Here is a 20,132-nt window from a genome sequence, read left to right as displayed (position 1 = left end):
GATCCTACATCATGGGAATAGAAAGCCAAATAAAATAAAAGTCCTGCCCTGATGAAGTGGAAACTCTAACATAGATAAACAGTTAAAGTGCCTGATGCAAGGATAAGTAGTTATAGTACCTGATGAGAAGCTAAGTGCTTAAAATCGTTCTCAGTCAAGTATTCCTAGGAAGTAGATCATATAGTTTTATCTTTATTTATATGTAGGAATTGAGGGCTAGAGAATTCATTAACATATTCAAGATCAACTAACGTCTCAAACACACGCACACACAGAACTGAGACTCGAACCTAAGCTGTTAGATTCCAAGGCCTTAGCTTCTATGCCTGTGTCAGCAGGAAAATAAAATATAACCATATAGTGCTCTAAACTGTTTTTAAAATTTATACAGAACTGTGACTTTGGTAACTTGGTAACTGTAACTTTTGTTTCAATTACAGTTTTGGGTTACTTGTCTTTCCTAAACTTCATATATGTAGAAAGGAGATTCTTGTGTGAGGGCATACATTTGTGTAACTGTTCATGTGTGTGGTTATGTGTGTGTATGTGTATGTGGGGGCCAGAGAACAATCTCAAGTTCATCCACAAGAACATAGTCCACCTCCTTTGAGAAAGATCTCTCCTTGGTCTAGAGTTCACCAATCGAGCTAGAATGGCTGCTCATCCAGCCCTAAGGACCCTCCTGTCTCTTGTCTTCCCAGTGTTGGGATGATGAGGCACTCACCCAGCATTTCTACATAAAACTTGGGCTCATGTTATCTCCCCAGTCCTTAAAGATGGAAACTTTAAAATGTGACCTAAACTACACTACAGTCCAGTTTCATTAAATATGATTTGGAATGTACATACTAAACTATCAGCTAATTTTTATGTCTTAAAAACTCAGGTGGCTTAGACAGGAGGGTAAAGTTCAATGCCAGCCTGGGCAGCTTAGTGAGAGCCAGTTTCAAAAGAAAATTTAGAAGCTAGAGAGATGGCTAGAGGTGGTCAGCAGCATTTGCTGCTTTTAGAGAGGACACAGGTTGAGTTCTCTGTACCCACACAGTGGCTTACAACTAATTATCTGTAACTCTAGCTCCAGGGGCTCCAATTCACTCTTTGGTCTCCTCAGGCACCAGGCATTCATGCAGTGCACACACATACATGCAAACAAGCCAACACATAAAATAAAAATAAATCTTAAAAAAGATTAAAACATTAAAAGAGGGCTCAGTGTCAGAATGTTGCTAACAGGCACAAAAGGCAGTACTGTCTCAAAAAAAAAAAAAAAAAAAAAAAAAAAAAAACCAAAAACCAAAAAACAATACACAGTCCAACAACAAGAGCAAAAACAAAGAAAGAGTGGGGAAAGGTATGCAGAAGGCACATAGAACTCATCTCAGTGCTATCTAAAAGTGACATCCTGGCTAGACCCACAACCAGCAGGCTTGGGCAGATGAGTGTGACTATCCACAGGCTACTGGGACAGCCATTCCCTAACTGGATCCTGTGATTTTGAAAGACATGTTGAGAAAGCAAGGACTACACATGGGCAGTTAGACATTCCAGTCAGCTTTATGAAGGAAGGTAGCAAGATGCCAAATTACCCACTCCCACACTACTGAGCTGATCCTTGCAAGTAGCAACTGTTTCTGCCCTGTTCTTACTTTGTCCCTATCACCTAATGCAGAATATGGGGTGTGGCAGGTAGTTAGAACCAATTGCTAAGTGAACAGTTATTTCATCTCTTAGTTCCTGAATTTCTACAAAGCAAAAAGAACTGAACTAGAACAATATATTCATTTTCAGCTCTAAGACATGGACACTTCTTTGAGCAGGAATTCATACATCATATAGAGTATTAGTAAAAATCATTCCAGGTCATTGGTTTTGAAAATATGCCCAGGCACAGGTTTTTACAACATCTTACTACAGTTCTGCATGAGACAAACAAGATGATTTTGCCATGCTCAAGCTACTGGAGCCAACACAGCTTTCTCTTTAAGGAGCAGTTGCTGTGGCAGGAAGAGAATCTAGCTACTGTAGAAACAACAGAGCACATCTGACTGTTCAGCTCAAACAAGAGTAAAGTGAAGGCTCCCAAAACAATGAACAATAGCGGTAACAAAGCTCAGCTTCTTCAGAGATGTGGGAAGAAACAGAAATTTAATCACTGGTTTAATCAAACAAACTATGACTATGTAGCAAAGTACACTTCTTTGCTCTGAAGTCAGGATGGTTTTTTTTTTTTTTTCAAACAGTATGTTTTAGTATATTCTTAAACCAATGGTCAATTAGGAATTATTTTTTAACCTTTAAAGGTATTTTTTTCCAAAAAGATAAGGTAAATTATCTTTTATCCCATTATCTTAAATAATATCTCTCATTCATAAAGTAACTTAACCAACTCACAAGATGACTAGTTCACAAAGATTTTAATATATCTATTTACTAAAGAATTAAATATAAGGATTGCACATTAAAGTATGCCCCCTTATCAAAAGTTTCAATGGTTTTCAAATCACATTTAACTTTAGTGAGAGCAAATGTTGCCTTCTAACTATTTCAAATCTTCTTCTGGATGTTTGTTATACATAAAATCTGGATAGGAACTATGTGGGGGGCAGGAAATTCAGTCCTCAAACTTAGACCTCATTTTCTGTATATACAGATGGATATAAAAAGTAAAAGAAAAAAAATTAGACAACCATAGTAGCAGAACACATCTTTGATCCCAGCACTTGGGAGTCAGAGTCAAGTAGATCCCTTTGAATTTGAGGCCAGCCTGTTCTACATGGTGAGTTTCAGAGAGCCAAAAAACAAACAAACAAACAAAAAACAAAACAAACAAACAAAACAAAGGCTTAAATAAAGGTGTGTTAGATATGGCACAGGATACTTTATAATCAGAGTGCCAATAGGAAGGTAAAGAACACCAAAGCATCTCACCATAGGCTCTAGTGACATTCAACTGTCCCTTCTGCTTACTGTTTGAGGATGTTTTTTGGACAGTCTGGCTGTGTAGCTAAGGCTAGCCTCAGACTTGTAATCCTGCTGCCTTGGTCTTCTGAGTGCTGGGATTGCACGTATGCCACCATGCCCAGCTTCTTTCTGAATATTGCTTATGTGCAGGTGTGATATATGCCTCTGTATGTGTGAAGAGATAGTGTAGACATGCATGTACATGAATGAGAGCTAGAGAGGATGATACTCTCCACAATGGATCTCTCAATGAACCTGAAGATCATCTTTTCAGTTATGTTTCTAGAATCTGCCTGCCTCTGTCTGTCAAGGCTGGGTCACAGGCACACATGACCATGCAGGGCTTTTATCTTGGGGATTTGAACTCCCCTTGCTTTCATAGTAAGTGCTCTTACTTAGCAAGCCATCTTCCTAGACCCATTTCTACATATTCTTAATTAAACAGTCTAAGTTTGTATTTTACTATTCAAAGTATACTGAAAATTTTACAATAATAGCTATTCTCATAACTTTTAATTTTTTATATTTACTTTTCATGAGTATAGGTATCTTGCCTGCATGTGTGTCTGCACACTGTGAGTATCAGGTGCACAGGGAGGCTAGAAGAGGACTATAGAGTCCCCTGGAACTTGAGTTACAGACAGCTGTGGACAGTTGTGAGCTTCCATGTGGAGACAAGAAATCAAGTCTCTGGAGGAACAGCAAATACTATTACCTGGTGAGCCATCTCCCCACTTTCATGACTTTTAAAAGGGGAACAATTCAAGCTTCCTTTAATAACTTCTAGAGAGGGGGGAGGTGTACATCCATGTAGATAAATGTATTTGCAGACGGGCAGCATTTGGTGCATATGATTGTGGGTGTGCATGCATATACATGCGGAGACCAGAGACTGATATTAGGTGTCCTTTTTAATCACTGTCCAGTCTATTTACTGAGGCAGGGTCACTTGGTAAATTCAACTAGCATAGCTAACCCAGGTATCCTGCTCTATGTCTTTGGAGCTCTGGGGTTACAGATGAATCACGATGCCCATACAGGTTTTTGTGGGTTCTAGAGATCTCAACTCCAGTCCTCACATTTTTACACATGCATTTTATCCATTGAGCCATCTACCCAGACCTTAATAATTCTGTTAAAATAGTATTCTATGAAAAATTGAAGCCCTCATAGATTTCGGCTAGGAAAATATAGTTTGATGTCCCTTAAATACAGAATACATGAGACAGCAATTCCACCCCTAGCCATATATACCAAGATTGAAAACTAGGATGCATACAATAGTGTTCACTACAGCATTACTCACAATAGCAAATAGAAATGACTCAGTGCCATTAGGAGGATGAATAGGCAAAATCTGTTACATATCTGTTCATGCATATATTCTATATGGATAGGGATATTATTTAACTACATAAAGGAATATAATATTCTGATACATGCTACAGGATGGATGGACCCTGAGAACACTATGTTAAGTGAAGCACACTCTACTTTATGACTTCAGTTATATGAAATATCTACAATAAACAAATTCAGAGAGATAGAAAGTAGATTAGCAGTTTCCAGCAACTAGGGAAAGAGAAATAATGGGAATTATTACCTAATCATTACAGAGTGTCTGAAGTGATGCAAATATTTTGAAAATAGACAGTAATGGTTATATGACATTGTGAATGTTGTTACTATCACGGGGGTCTTATACCTAGAAATTTGGCCATGGTGTAACCTTGTAATCTCGGTATTTAAAAGATTGGAGGCAAGATGATAAAAGTGCTCAAGGCCAATCTGAGCCACATGAGACTCTGACTCAAAACCAACGACAACAAAAGCTGGAATGGTTGGGTTCAATGGTAAAGCATTTGTTTATGATGTATGGGCCCCTGGAATTTGATCTTCAGCACAACAAAAAAAAAAAAAAAAAAAAAAAAAAAAAGAAAGAAAGAAAGAAAGGAAGGAAGGAAGGAAGGAAGGAAGGAAGAAAGAAGAAACAAAAAAACACATACCCACATGCATGGGCATGGAAAAAAGCCCAAAATGGCAAATATTCTGACATATATTATTATCATTTGTATATATGTAATATATATTACATACACATAATTATTAAATAGCAAGCAGGAATTTCATGACCACCCCACAACAACAAATGTGCCTTTATGTAAAAGATGAGATTGGTGGTAATTGTATTAACCCAACAACTTAAGACACATAACATGACTTTCTATGTCTCCTGACATGTGATATGGTCTATATAATGATCTTACTGGGAAACTGGAGTTGAATTATAATACAGAAAGTGACAAACATATAAACTGGCATGTTCTATAGGACAACAAGTAGAAGTTTTTTCTTTTCATTACAATTACCTGTGTGTGTGTGTGTATGTGTATGTGTGTGTACATGCACACATGTTTATCTACACACACACAACAGTGCATGCATTTGGTGGGGGTCAGGGAACAACTCTCAGAAGCTGGTTCTCCCCTTCCACTTAAGGTGTTAGACTTGGTGACAGAAGCCTTTATCCACTGGGCCATCTTGCTAATCACAGCCTGGACTTCTTATAAGATCATATGCAATGGCTGAGCCTTGACCAGATCCTAGACTTGGAGAAAAAGGAGCTAAGAAGGATAGTTGGGGACAAAAAGGGAAATGAACCACAGGCAACATGTGGTTATAGTACTGAGTTACTATTGATTTCTCATATGGTAATGGTGCATGACAGAAGAAAGTCTCTGCTTAGTAAAGCAAGTGCTGAGGAACTTAGAGATGCTTCGTCAGCAGCCTATTTTTGGATGGTCTGGCAAAAGATTGCATGTGTGGGCCTATGTAGGTGGGGAGGTAAAGCATATGGGATAAGAAAACAATGGATGAATTTAAATGAAGGATATATGCATGTTTCTGTGATCATCTTTCAATTTTACCATAGTTGTGGAAACTTCAAAAATACAGAGAAGTAACCTTTTTAAAAATTGGAATGCTAGTTTTGTCTTGTATTCAGAGTACACATAAGAAAGCTAAACCAATAGAGGGAAATACAGCAGTTTCAGTGCTTTGCATACCTTCCACATCATACCAGTGTGCACCATTTGTGATGCCATCTTTGAATGTCTCGTCTTCATCTCCTGGACAGTGGGGTTCACCAGTTTTCATTATAGGGTGGTTAGAAGCATAAGCTTTTGCCAAGTATCTAAAGACTTCATCATCGGAAGTTTTGCTATAGGTTCCAGTGGTCATATGATCAGGAGAGTCATCAAAAGGATAGCTTGCTACCACTGAACCACCATGCAGATTTCCAGAAAGCACAAACCTTTGAAAACACAATCAAATTACATATAACCTTTAAAAAATACAGAAAATACCAAGCATTTAAAAATTCCACAGGATCTTTCATAAAGGTACTCATTTTTTCTTTCATCTTTTTTTTTTTTTTTAATTTATTCATTCAGTCAGTCAGTCCTGAAGATGGACCCAGGGCCTGGGTACATGCTAGGCATTTGGCTAACACTGACTTCATCCTCCAGCTCCACAAATGAAATACCTATCTTGGGGCTGACAAGATAATTCAGTGGATTCCTGCCACCAAGCTCTTGTGCCCTTCGTTTAATCCCCAGGACCCACAACAGCATAAGGGGAGAACTGAGTCCCACACGTTGTCTTCTAGTGTCCACATGCACACTTGGCATATGCATCCCCCATAAATAAATATAAAAAGTTATTTTAAATTTCAGAACTAAAGATATAGCTTAGTGGCTGAGTACTTGCTTAGCATGCATAAGCCTTGGGTTTGATCTCCAGAAACGAATAACTAACTCAATAAATAAATAAATAAATAAATAAATAAATAAATAAATAAATAAATAAGACTCTTTTACATTTCAAGTACCTTCCACTTTACAAAAGAGTTTACAAAGTTTTCCATCATTGAACACGTTCCTGAATAGTACAGCATTAACTAATGCTTTATAGGAAGTGTCTTACATGAGGAATTTCAAGTTCATTAATTAGATTGACCTTCAGGAACTTGTCAGAATTCAACCTTTTTTCCCCTACCTACAAAACTGATAAGTTCATATACTGTAATCTCAAGCTTATGTTTCATAATGTGTTAGTTTCATAGGGAAAGTGGCTAATATAATAAATACTGTTGACTACAAGTTTTAAGTTAATAACACTGTGTTTTGTATGCTTACGCCCAAAGAAAAATTTTAGGATAAGGCATCTCATTTAAAACACAATGTATTTTATCTGACTTCAGTTTCACAAAATCCTTACACCAAATTATATTTTCAAAGTTGAAAAGATTTAGAAAAAAAAAAACAAAAACAAAAAAACAAGAAAAAGGAAGAAAAGGAGAAAGAAAGAACACAATACAGTGAGCTTCTTTCAGAGCAAACCAATCTAGCACAGTAGAGCCACCCGCTGCTACTCCAAGGATACTGACTGAGCCACTGAATAAAAACCTGACACACACAAGGCTGCTTCTATAATTTAAAAAAAAAAAAAAAAAATTTCCAGTTGGGGCTGGGGTGAGTTCTGGGAATCAAATGCAATGCTATGCTTACATTAGCCACATGCTCTAAACACTAAGCTACAACACCAGCTTCATTTCTATGTCTAAGTGAACCACTTACATGGTCCAATTTATAGATAAAGAAAATCAAAAGAGCTCCTTTTGTGGGAAAAGCTAAAAGTAAAGGCATACACTCTATTTGCACATCTTTCCTTTATGTAACAGATCAAACCATTACTACAAATAGAGATTCAATTTTCTCTTTGCATTCCAACTAGAATTTTCTTCTGCCTACTTACTTGTAGTTGAAATACAGTGACCTTTACACAGTCTAAACAGTCTCTCTATATGCTTCAAAGAAAACTAAAATATCTGTGTAATCTGAAAGGCTACTTTAGGCATGATCAATGCCACCTCTAAGGTGAACAAAGAAAGTACTTAGCCAGTGATGATTAAGACAACAATTGATGGTAAAGGATATTGGTTTAATTAATACAGTTCTCATTAGCTCCCTTCCAGACACTAGCACAAACTTTGGAGCTGGACAAATGTCTCCCAGAACTGTTGTTCAACAGTCATGTGATCAGAAGTCACTGCCTCTAAATCCCAACTTCTCTCTCATCTATAAATTGGGAATATTCTACCTACCTCTCAGAATTGTTACAACTACTACAAACAACACCCACAAAACACTGAGCACCATAACTGCATGCTAGCTTCTCAACAAACATTAGTTTCTTTGGAGTTATCTAGCATCCTAGTCAGAGAATACTGCCACACAGATTTTCATTCTGCCTCTGACTTCCACTGTCATTTCTTGAGAAAGAACACTGAAGGTCACACTCTAGCTTTCCAACTCCACCTAGCTACCCTCCCCCACAGCTAATACAGTAACCATTTACTTTCTGGTTGTATTTCTAAAACAACTCAAGTATTTTTTTCTCCTCTACTCTGGGAAAACTATAAAAAGGCTCTTCCAGTTCAAGCACTTCATTTAGCAAACAGCATGTTTTAAAAGTATTAACTATGAACTGAGTACTATTGTAGGCACTAAGAAGACATTAGGAGAAACAACAAAAAGCTATGCATAAATGGGGTATGCTACTTCATGTATTTTTAAATTAAAATTCTACTGAGAGACCATTTTAGTCAACATTTCCTGCAACATTTCTCAAAAATATCATAAAGAGGACCTAACATTTCAATTTTTTTATAACAGGGAAACATTAGTAATCTCTGACAGTGATTAAATTTGATTTTCTGTATTCTAATTACAAAGCTTTAAGATACAATGTCACTCTTCAGGGGCCAATTTCAAAACAAAGCAATACCTATCACAGTAGCTGTAAAACTACTCCTTAGTATCTTTGTCAAGGCAGCTTTGTGTATCAGTTCCTATCCTATTTAAAAGATAGTTTAAGATTTTCATTCAGTCATCAAGTGTTTTTCTTACTTGGCTTCAGTATCATAAGATTTTTAAAATTTGCTAAATATATGGTATTAAAAATAAGAATCTTGGCAGGAAGTGGTGGTGCATGCCTTTAACCCCAGCACTCAAGAGGTAGAAGCAGGCAGATCTTTGTGAGTTCAAGACCAGCCTGGTCTATAGAGTGACTTTCAGGACAGCCAGGGCTACACAGAGAAACCCTGTCTTGAAAAAAATAAAAAAAAAAGTAGTTTCTCATATTGACCAATGTCTGTGTTTTTCTTTTTAATATCCCTCCCATCCATCAATCTCTAATTGTGTTATTTTACTTACATATCAATATCCTCTTATTGATTAATCATTAATAAATATGTATTTTGAGTTAATTTTTAAAACTGAGACTGTGAATGAATTTTCCATTTTAATTATAGTTACATCAAAAACAAAACAAAACAAAAATTTGGGATTGCTTAGAGTAATCAAACCACTGCTATAAGATAAAATGACTGTAATGCCAACTGATTCTGTGAGCTTTTAAAAACCTCACAAGCTCCTATCAATAAATTAACAATACCATGACATAACTCATGATCATCAGCTACTACTAATTTGGAAGAATTTAGCAAAGAATGAATATTTGGCATGAGACTTTCAGTATAGCCTCAAGGTAACTTATACCAAAGGCAAAGCTATATAGTGAGACCCTGTCTCAAAACAATAACGAAAAATAACAAAAAGCCCTGCTCACTATAGCATATGAAAAGTGTTATATCAAAATCAAATTTATATAGATATTCAGAGGTCTGACATGGTCAAGGAAAGGCAATCATCCTAGAACATTTAAACAAGTTAAGTATCTACAAGAGACCTTCTAAATATTAGTAAAGTGGAAGGTGGATGATTTAAACATTTGGAACCATTGAAATATCCACAAATTTTCTAGACCTCATAACATATGACTGAAATCTTACAACACAGTATTTCAGGAGGGTCGTATGTAGCTCAGTTGGTGCAGAGCTTGCTGGCATGAATGAAGCCTTGGGTTCAACCACAGGCAAGATGTAAACCACAGGTGGTGGCACGAGCCTGTAATCCTAGCTACAGCAGAAACAGGAGCATCAGGAGCTCAAGTCATACTTGGCTACATATCCAGTCCATGGCCAGCCTGGGCTACATAAGAAAGGATTCCAAGTCCCACAGAGAAATTTCTTTGTTCATTTTTATCTTTGCTTCATCTTCAACTCAAGACAGGAAGGTTGTCACTACTGCCTTGAAAAACCTTAGGAAGACACAGCATGGGAATATGCTGGCAAAGCTGTTGCTTCAGAAAGGCACACTCCACTTCAGACTGGATTCCATGGAGTAAGTACCTTCTCCCTTTATTCCTCTTTCCTATTCTTACTCATCCTAGACTCAGACCATATCCTCATATCCTACCTTTCCCTTACGATTGCAGCTCATGCACATTTGTCAGAGGGACAGTTTCTGTACAGTTGGGTGGGTTTTTGTTTTGTTTTTGTTTCTTTTGGTTTTTAGTTTTTTTGTTGTTGTTGTTCTGAGTAAACCCCTCATAAGTATATTTATAACATGCTCTTGTGATATACTGATTTCTGAAGGTTCTTCCAGGTCTTAGGTTTTTAAGCCCCATTCAATGTTTAAATGCTATCAATGTAAACGATCAGTTGTGCATAACTGGCATCAGAAACAAGCAGTTCTGACCCGCGGGGATTATTTCCCCTTATTCCTCTCTCCCCTAAGCAGAATCAGAAGTAAAGGCAGGAAAACTGTCCTCTGTCCAATATCAGAGGAAGTACTGGGGGTGTCATTTGCTATTTCTGAACCACAATCTGTCTCCCTGGCTGCGGAGCAGAGTAACTAACTGAGACAGCCAGAGTCTAGTTAACCAGTTTGTCCCTCAATTTCCCCTTATGCAAAACAGGAGTGTGAGTGGTGTCTAGGTGCCCAGCTGTGGTCGACAGCAAATGATATAATGCAGTCACAGAAAGTGCCTGCCACAGTATTTCTAGTGATGACACTGACAACTTAGCTACACAATGAAGGTGCTAACTTAAGATTTCTTAAAATCTTACCCAGCGCTGATATACGATGGTCCTTTAAAAACAGTGACAGAATGACAGAAAGTCTCCCTTCGGGCCATGTCCTGGACAAATGACAGCCCCAGGCAGGCTTCTTTACAATTAGCAAGACTAGGATGCCCTGCAACTGGGCCTTCGTTCCAGTTACAGGGTGTCGCTCTTCACCCTGACGCCCCCCCCACCTTTAGGCTGGCAAGCATTGTTTGAGCGCCTAGTGGGTGTCAGAATCAGCCTCCTGCCCTTGAAGACTCATTCGGGTGCGAGAGCAGCGTCAGGCAACACTCACTTGTTCTTGCGGATCCAGTCGATTAGGGCGCGCACCTCTGGCACCTCATCCAGCGAAGGGGGCTTGCCGGTGCTGAACTGGTCAGGGAAGCTGCGGTTGAGGTCGCGGCCACGGCTGTTGTAGCGGCCGCTGGTCCCGGGCGGGCCGCTGTCGCCGAGGCCGCAGTCACCCTCGCGGGAGCGCTCGAAGCCGTCGGGGTTCAGGCTGGGCAGCAAATACACGTCGGTGGTGTTGAGCAGGCGGACCAGGCGCGGGTCCCCACGGCGGTAGCCCGACGCCAGCTCACGGGCCAGGTAGACCAGCACCTGGCGCGACACCGTCTCGTCGCCGTGCATGTTGCCCACCAGCTTCACCTGCGGCCGGCCGGGCAGCAGCGGCCCCGCGGCGTCCATCCCCGCCGCGGCGGTGGGCGGCGGCCCCAGGCCGGCCGTGAGGCGCAGCACCCACAGAGGCCGGCCCTCCACCGAGCGGCCGATGCTGAAGAGACGCGCCAGGCCGGGCGGCCCCGCGGCGGCCGCCGCCTCCAGCGCCTCGCCCAGCGCCGCTTCGTGGTAGTAGTGGTCGAACTGGCCCTCGGCCGCCTCGGAGCCGGCGACGGTCGTTGTGGTCGCCTCAGCCTTCTTGATGTGCGCGGCCTGGGCCGAACTCCTCAGTAGCAGCAGCAGCAGCAGCGGTGGCGACGGCAGCAGCCTCAGGCGTCCCAGCCGCCAGGGCGGCCGCTCATCCCGGCCGCTCGCCATCTTCCAGCAGCGCCGCTAACACCGCTCCGCTCCAGCGGCTCCGCACCCGGGGCGGCGGCGGCCCGCCGGATCCCCTCCGTGCCTAGCAACCCCATCCCGCCCTCCGACCCCAGCCAATCGTGCTCCAGAATGTCTTTGCGTCACGCTAGGGGCGGGGCTTTCCTTAAAGCTATCCATTTCCCTCTGGGAGTGCCTTCTCCTTTCCAGTACCTTTAGTCACTTTCCCTTCTTTCACTGAGGTTCTCTTCTCTGCCTTCCCCGCCTCCTTATTTCCTCTTCTACATCTGCTCTCGGTCTTCTCTTTTCGCTCAGTCTCTTCTTTATGGCATCTCTCCTGAAATTCTTACTCACTTATCTCTGAGAGCTTTTACTCGCCCCCTTCTTTGTTTCTCAGGTAGCTCTAACGCTTTAGAGCCGATAATCGAAAGAATTAAACGGTTCCAAAAATTCAAAGGACTCCTGAGAAAAATCAGTAAGAATGAAAGGCCCCCTTTAGTCCCATCTCCATTGCACCGTTTTTCCTCTGCTGCCTGGGCTTGAGCCCACCTGCCTGCCTGCAGTTGAAAGGAGACACCTGGTGCACTTCATAAAGCAATCCATTCTATTTCTGATTTGCCGTGTGGAAACTGTAATAGGCTCCCTCTGTGTTAATGCGGTCTGTTTCATTGGACACTGGAAAGCGTTGGACTGAAACTGGTCTTCTGTGTGTGCTTATGTCTGCCTTCTTTGGGAAGGTACCATCGTATGGTAATCCTTCCCTCCTCTTACACTTCTTTTGAGTAGGAGTATCCAGAGCACCTCTGTACAGCTATCACTATAGTTTTAGAATGCTGTTTTTAAGAGACAGATTTAGCATTTCTAGAAATAACTGCTCAGCAAACATAATTCCCCAATCTGGTGTTTGGATAAGTCCAGAAAACCTAACCTTCCAAATAGGCTTTAATCACTTTATCTTGAAGAAATTTGAAATCTGGCAATCCTGGTATCAAGTGTGCAATTCTAACCCATCTAACAACGTAATTGCAAAACTCATTATTATTATCCATTGCTTTCAGTGCTGATATTCAAGATCTCATTTCTGAACTATAATTGACTCTGCACAGGACCAGGAGAATTCAATGATTACCAAATATTTGTTGAGTAATGTGTGTCAAAGCTGGATGCTGGGAAGCAATGCATAGCTCTGCCTGGTTAGAGGTTCAGTGCAGTTTGTAGTGAATGATGCAGTACATCTGTGGAGGCATTCCTGAGGAAAAACTCATTCAGCCTTGAGTAGGAAGAAAACAGGAAGACAGAGAAGAAGCCAAGAAAGAAGTGAAGAATTCTGGGTAAAAGGAGGAGCAAGAACAGAAGGCTGCAAATTTTGAGAGCAGAGACTATGTGTTCTTCAATTGTTTGTAGGTCCAGGTTACTAGTGAAGGGGATCGCAGATGTAGAGGTTACAGGAAACAAGATACATAGGGCCAAATAGAAGGGCTCTGCAAACCTGGACAGAAATCCATAGAGAGCCAAGGATGGGTTTGAAGCTAATTTAGAAAACTCCCCCTCTGCTGGTGACTAGAGTGGAATAGACACTCTTAAACATGAGGCTGAGAGACCGACAAGACGCACATACTCCAAGAAGATGGGGGGGGGGGGCCTTGAACAAGGGCAGGGCTGGTGGAAGGTGGGGGGAGGAAATGGATGCAAATGCCTTTAGGAGTGAAATGGGACAGTTCCTACCCACCCAGAGACAGGATTGTAGGCTGGCTCCAAATTGAACTCATCTTTTGCCATGGTAACAAGCAGTGTTGAGTGACATTATCCCTACAGAGACATGAATAAACATCTGCTCACCCCAGATATGAAACCAATGACAGACCAAAGCAAGGACACCACCAATGCCCAACTTGGTGAACTAATGAATTTTATTGAGGTTATAGGAATATAGGTGAGGGGTTACTTGCAGTAGCAGAAATAACTCAAAAACAACAGCTGCATTGCCAAAAGTCCACCCAGTATGGGTGATGGTTCATAAACTGGAAAACTGGAGAACACCATACAACTTGAAGGCAATGCAACAGTGTTTGTCAGGTTGGCAGTGTTTGTCTTTCAGTCAGTTCAGATGGTTTGAGGCAGCTCAGCTGGTCTGAGCCTGAGCATCTCTCAGCAGTCTTTATGGCTTATGTGCTTAGGGAGGGAGGGGTCTAGTGAATCTGGCCAATTTCAGGGACTTCCTGAAGCCACTGCGTGTTTACTTCTGGAGATAATGGGACTTCAGTTAAGACAGCAGGATGGAAAGTTTCTTCTTTTCTATTGACATTCTGCATCTTAATGAAACTTCCACCAAATGTAAACTGCTACACAACACACTGTCATTCTGGTTCTGTGAACACTTCTCCATGTCCCACTTACAATGCTTCATGCACAACAGCTGTAACTCATCAGAAATAAAGCCCCAACAGAGACCCTCTTCCCCCAGGAATGCTTAATTACTACATTGTGCATTTTTGCAATCACCCAAATCAAAGGAGCCCAGGGGACACATTAACCTCTAATCATGTTCCTTTTCTATCATGTTCACTCTTCTTTGACTGCCCCTCACCCTGGCAGAGCAGCTTTAACTAGGAAGAGTGGCTGAAACATAAGTGTAAATGAAATAATAATATATAACTTGATTTACATAATAAACAAGTGTCAGCCAAATAGTGCTATGTAACTTGAGTCAGTGCCCTCCCTGGCATCCTTAGGCCTCCACAGTGTACTTCTGGGCTCTGAAAAGGGTAGGAGCTTTCTTCTTTTCAAATACAACTTGGCCTGTCATGAAACCCAAAGCTACAGACCAGGTCACTCACTGCTCAGTGAAGGGGAATAGCAGGGTTGAGGGCTGGCTTTGTAGTTACCCATCACTGAATACCACCCTCTGTTCCAGAACTCTAGGAGCTTGTACAGGTGTCCCTTTCCTACTCCACCTCCCACAAAAGCATTGGCTCACAAATAAGCAAACTTGGGAAAAGCTTAAAAAGGTTAAAAAAAAAAAAAAAGAAAGAAACTGGCTTCCTGTTCACAGTAGTTTATGGTAATAATCTGGATTTTTAAAAACAGGACAGAAGATAGCAGATAGCAGGCCTTATTCAATAACCACTTTCTTCAAAAGATTTGTAGATAATTAAAACAGCATGATCATCATCATGTACTTATAAATGTCTCATTGTCTGGCACAACACCTACACATTTATAAACTTAATGTGACAGTCATTTATGCAGCACACAAGCTAAGGAAAATTCTGTTTTGTGGTCACAAGAGGATTGGAAGATGAATTGAGGAAGATCTCTCTCTCTCTCAGAGGCAGAAGATACTGAGGGACCAGCACAGATGTAACAAATGGCAAGAATGTGTTATCAGGGCAAAGCTATAACATGTACTTTACAACAACCCTGGTAGTTTACAATATCCATAGTACCTACTATTTCCATTTCAAAGATGAGGACGTTGAGGTCAAGGTCACTCAAGAGACAAGCTCTAGAAATATGGCTACAAAAATCTGGGTATTTGCCCTCTGTTAAAACATTGTATCAATGTCATTAACTTGCTCTGGAACACTAACAAAAAAGCATTTATGAAGAGTCAGAGAAAACCCCTATACTGTTGTTAGCCTATTGGTTTTGATGTCAGTACTGAGTTCCTATCCTCCATCAATCATTGTTTAGATTTCTTCATCTTGAGCAAGTTATTTTGTTTTTATGAAAATCAAATGAGATGACTTACATGTACAATATATAACAAGCCATCTCTCTCTCTCTCTCTCTCTCTCTCTCTCTCTCTCTCTCTCTGTGTGTGTGTGTGTGTGTGTGTGTGTGTGTGTGTGTGTGTGTGTATGCACATGTGCTGTGGGGATTGAACCCAGAGCTTTGTCAATTCTGGGCAAATGCTGTATCATTAAACTATACCACAGCCTTAGTTTTGTTTTTAATAGTAATAAAAATAATTCTCAAATAAACTAAGATGGAGAAAAGCACTCCGAGGAGAGGAACCAGCAAGGCATGCTGGGAACAGTGGCTAGAGCAAAAGACACATTGGGTGAGGCAGTAAGAGGCAAAGCCATAAAGGCAGGACAGTCAAATAAATAATGAATGGTCTAGAATGCCGTGCCTAGGAGGGTTTGTGTTATTCCATATCCAGTAGAAAAGTTGCAGATCTGTGTGTGAGGGTGGTATAGATAACACCTGTGCTTTAGCAACAAGTGCCAAATGTGTGGGGGAGGCTACAAAGTTCCATTTAGACAAGAGCTGATTTCTGTTTGATTCAGAAAGGCAAAAGGTTGTGGGGTTGGAAAGATGACTGTTCTTCCAGAGGACCCATAGTCAATTCCCAGCACCAACACAGCAGCTCACACTGCCTGTAGCTCCAATTCCAGGGGATCGAACCCCAATGGCACTGCATGTATATAATGCATAAATACATGCAGGCAAAACACCTATGCATATGAAATTATTTTGAAAAAGAGTGGGCTGGAGAAATGGCTTAGTAATTAAGAGCACTTGCTGTTCTTGTAGAAGACTCAAGTTTATTCCCACTACCTCACAACCACTCATAACTTCAGTTCCAGGGGATTTGATGCCCTCCTCTGACATCCCCAGATACCTGGCACACAAGTGTCCTTATATATTCGTGAAGGCAAAATACTTACAGACATAAAATTAACAAAACTAAGAAGGAAAGGAAGATTTGAAGGCTGTTTAGTTTGTTGGATTTACAAGGTTTAACAATTGCCTGGATAAGATGAAGGAAGAAAAGAAAAAAAGAGATGACAACTCGGTGATGGTGACTAGGTAGGTGGCTTTGTCATTATCAGAAAGAAAGACTTCAGAAGAAAGGAAGGTACGTGGGAGGAGTTTGAGGTGAAGTAAAGGAATTGGGGATTGGGCTGGAGGCCTTTCAGATCTGAAGTGTCTGTATGAAATCCGGAGTGGGTGTGCCTGTTCATTTGTATGTCCCTCCTTTTGAGACCGAGTATTCTGCAGCCCAGGCTGGCCTCCAACTCACTATGTGGCCAAGGATGGCCTTGAATTCCTACTCTTCACGGCTTTAATCTTCTGAGTTCTAGACTGTGTGTGTGTGTGTGTGTGTGTGTGTGTGTGTGTGTGTGTGTGTGGTGAGACTGGGTCTCAGAAGGGTGGCCATGTCTAGGAGGTAGTGACAACAATTTCTGAAGCAGTATCCCAAAAGTTTGTCTTCCAGTAAGTTGAACAGGCTGGATGACGTCTAAACTTGTAGCAAGGGTACTGAAGAGAAGCACTGAGGCCCATCTGAAGGGAAACAGCTTTCTTCACAGATCAAAGCCATAACTGTAAGAATTCTCAATTTAAAAGTGAATATATCATTTATTCAATAAATATTTATTATGCATAAACCAAATGCATAATACATACTATATATCAGATTGACAGCTATAAACAAAATAGAAAAAAATACTCAGACTGAGGTTGTAGTTGATTGGCAGATGCTTACCTAGTATACATGCATGAGGCCCTGAGTTAGTCACCATCACCACAAGAAGAGATCCCTTCCTTTGGGAGAGCTTATATAATATGAGGCATGAATATGAACAGATGGAAAGTGAATATTCAAAACAAATGGGGTTTAGACAGTTATTCTTCTCCCTACTGTGACATATTTGACAGAAGCAGCTGGAGAAGAAAATGAATTATTTGGGTTGATGTTGTAAGAGGAATACAGTCTGTCATGGTGGGTTGGCATGGTGGCAAATGTGTGGGCAAGTGGTCATCATTGCAGTCATGAAGCAGAAATGAATGCCGGTGTTTAACTCGCTTTCTTTTTCTTTCTTTCTTTCTTTTCTTTTCTTTTTATTTCTTTTTTTTAAATTCATTTCAGAGTCCCTGCCAATGGATTGCTTGGAAAGGTCATGGTAGAAGTGAAAGAATTGAGAAGTAGTTGTATATCTTGAAAGTAGAATGATAAAAATTCACTGATGGGTGAGTGTAACAGAACTAGAAGAACTGGTTACAACTCCAGGATTTAAGCTAATCAACTACAATAAAGAGAGAATCACTATTCACTGGAGGAGGAAGGATTGGGGAAAGGGCAGGCTTGTGGAGAAATAGCTGAAGCCAAGAGATGCCTATTAGACATCCAAGAGGTGAAATAGGCAGCTGGATATATAGTTCTGAGCTAGGAGAGGTGTGGGCTAAGGTAGGGAGTTCAAGGTAGGGAGACATGAAAACTGTAGGTCAGGATCACCACGACAGGGAGAGAGAGGAGAAAGAGAGCCAGAAACAGAAATGTGAGCACCAGATCCTATCCCCCGGGGCCCTCCGATGTGTGCAGATGGGAAACAGAGGGCTGAGAGAAGAAAAGCCTCTGGGCGGTCAGTAAGTGGGAGAAAGGTCAAGAGAGCAAGAAGCCACGAGAGAGATGGGTTTCATTGTCAGGTGTAGTCATGGATGTTTGGGAAGTAAGGCAGGATGATGGAGACATTGAGGCCAGTCTGGGCTATATAAAGAGTTCAAGGCCAGCTTGCCAGTCTCCGAAAAGGAGAAGGGTGAAGAAGAAAGAAAAAAAGGAAGGAAGAGAAAAGGTGGGAAGGAGAGTGTTGGGGAAAGCAATGTATCTGAAGGAGAAAGAAGGGAGTGTGTTAAATGGTACTCAGGGCCAAGTACAACCAGAACTAAACTAAATCGTTGAGTTTAGCAATGCAGAGATTACTTATGAATTTTGTTTTTGTTTTGTGAGACAGGGTCTCATGTAGCCCAGGTTGGCCTCCAACTAAATAAATAGCTGAATAAGTAACATCCTACCTGAAAGCAAATTTGGGATAGGAAAGAAAAACATGACACTCATCGTCCTTGTGATAACATTCCCTGGAACCCACAGAGACAGCTGACCTGAGCGAGTTGGTAGCTCATGAACTTCATGTGGGTAACAGTTGTGTAGCTTGGCCTGCTTGTGGGGCCCCTAGCTGTGGGATCGGAATCTGTCCCTGGCTGAACTAGCTTTTGGGAACCTATTCCCCTTGCAGGGAAGTCTTGCCCAGCCTTGATGCTGCAAGAGGTGTGTGGTCCTGTCTCAACTTTGATGTGCCATGCTTTGTTGACTCCCATGGAAGGCCTGCCCCTTTCAGAACAGAATAGAGTGGATGGGGGAGTAGATGGGAGGTGGGGAAGGGAACAGGAAGAGAGGAGGGAAGGGAAACTGTGGTTGGTATGTAAAATAAATGAAAACGTAATAATAATAATAACCCCCATCCCCTTCTGTTTATGTGTGCTTTTGTGTACAATATCTCAAGCAGTGCTCACAGCAACACTACAGGCTGGCAGGGCACCCTGAAAAGGTCCTAGTTTTAAGATGCCACCAGCTAGCTCATGTAGGAATACAGCAAGACATACAGCAGAGCTACAGACACCTGCCCCATCTGTGGAACCTCTCCAGAGCTCCTGCCATCACACAATGTGTTTGCACATTATATACACACATGACTCACAGTGAGAAAAAGTGAAGGACCAAGTCACAAGCAAGCCTAAAACAGAGACATGCATTGGTGAGAACTATGGAAAGAATGTGTGAATAATTTTAAGGTTCACTGATCATTAACAAAGGAATGCAATGCAATATGCAGGCGAGCGTGTGTGTGATTAGTGCCAGTGCAAGAAGAGAGCAGAGATGAAGGATTAAACGCAGGACTCCAGAGACCCATGGGCTTAAAGAAGTAGACGAGCTAACAGAAAAGTGATGGAACCATGCAGCATGGCTAGAATTTTCATGTACTTGCTTGTATCTGTAAAGCGGGAAAATAAAGTGATTTTAATTCTGAAAGGTGTTAATGAAGGGGAAATTCACAATGGACTTTGGCCCATCCCTTCTTGCAGGTGTTGCCATTACTAACCTAGTTGCACCCGAACCTTTCGTGGGAAAATTTCTATCTGACAGGAATGGTTTTTGCCTCCAACCCACTATTTGCCAGGTTACAGTTTGCCTCCTTGCCTCTGAATGGGGCAAGGCTTTCTATGGGATCGGGCTGCAATTAGAGCTCCTTTATCCCTGCTTAGCTTCTGCCTTTAGCTTGTTTCCTTTAAACTTCCATAGGTTTCTCCTCAAGACACTCCCCCA

The 20,132-nt window shown here is 41.3% G+C and overlaps 1 protein-coding gene across 1 annotated transcript in view; it reads right to left on the bottom strand.

Moving 5' to 3' along the window:
- Cpd (carboxypeptidase D) overlaps window positions 1-12,100 on the bottom strand; it is a 65,031-nt gene extending 52,931 nt beyond the window's left edge. Inside the window, exons 1-2 of the mRNA XM_051179958.1 lie at window positions 11,286-12,100; window positions 6,027-6,274 (exon numbers count right to left, since the gene is read on the bottom strand). Coding sequence (XP_051035915.1) covers window positions 6,027-6,274; window positions 11,286-12,025 — 988 coding nt within the window. The 5' untranslated portion in view covers window positions 12,026-12,100. The remainder of the gene's footprint in view (window positions 1-6,026; window positions 6,275-11,285) is intronic.
- Window positions 12,101-20,132: the final 8,032 nt, after the last annotated feature.

This window comes from Phodopus roborovskii, unplaced genomic scaffold, assembly GCF_943737965.1.
Source record: "Phodopus roborovskii unplaced genomic scaffold, PHOROB, whole genome shotgun sequence".
Classification (NCBI taxonomy): Eukaryota; Metazoa; Chordata; class Mammalia; order Rodentia; family Cricetidae; genus Phodopus; species Phodopus roborovskii.
This window is presented reverse-complemented; position numbering and strand designations above follow the sequence as displayed.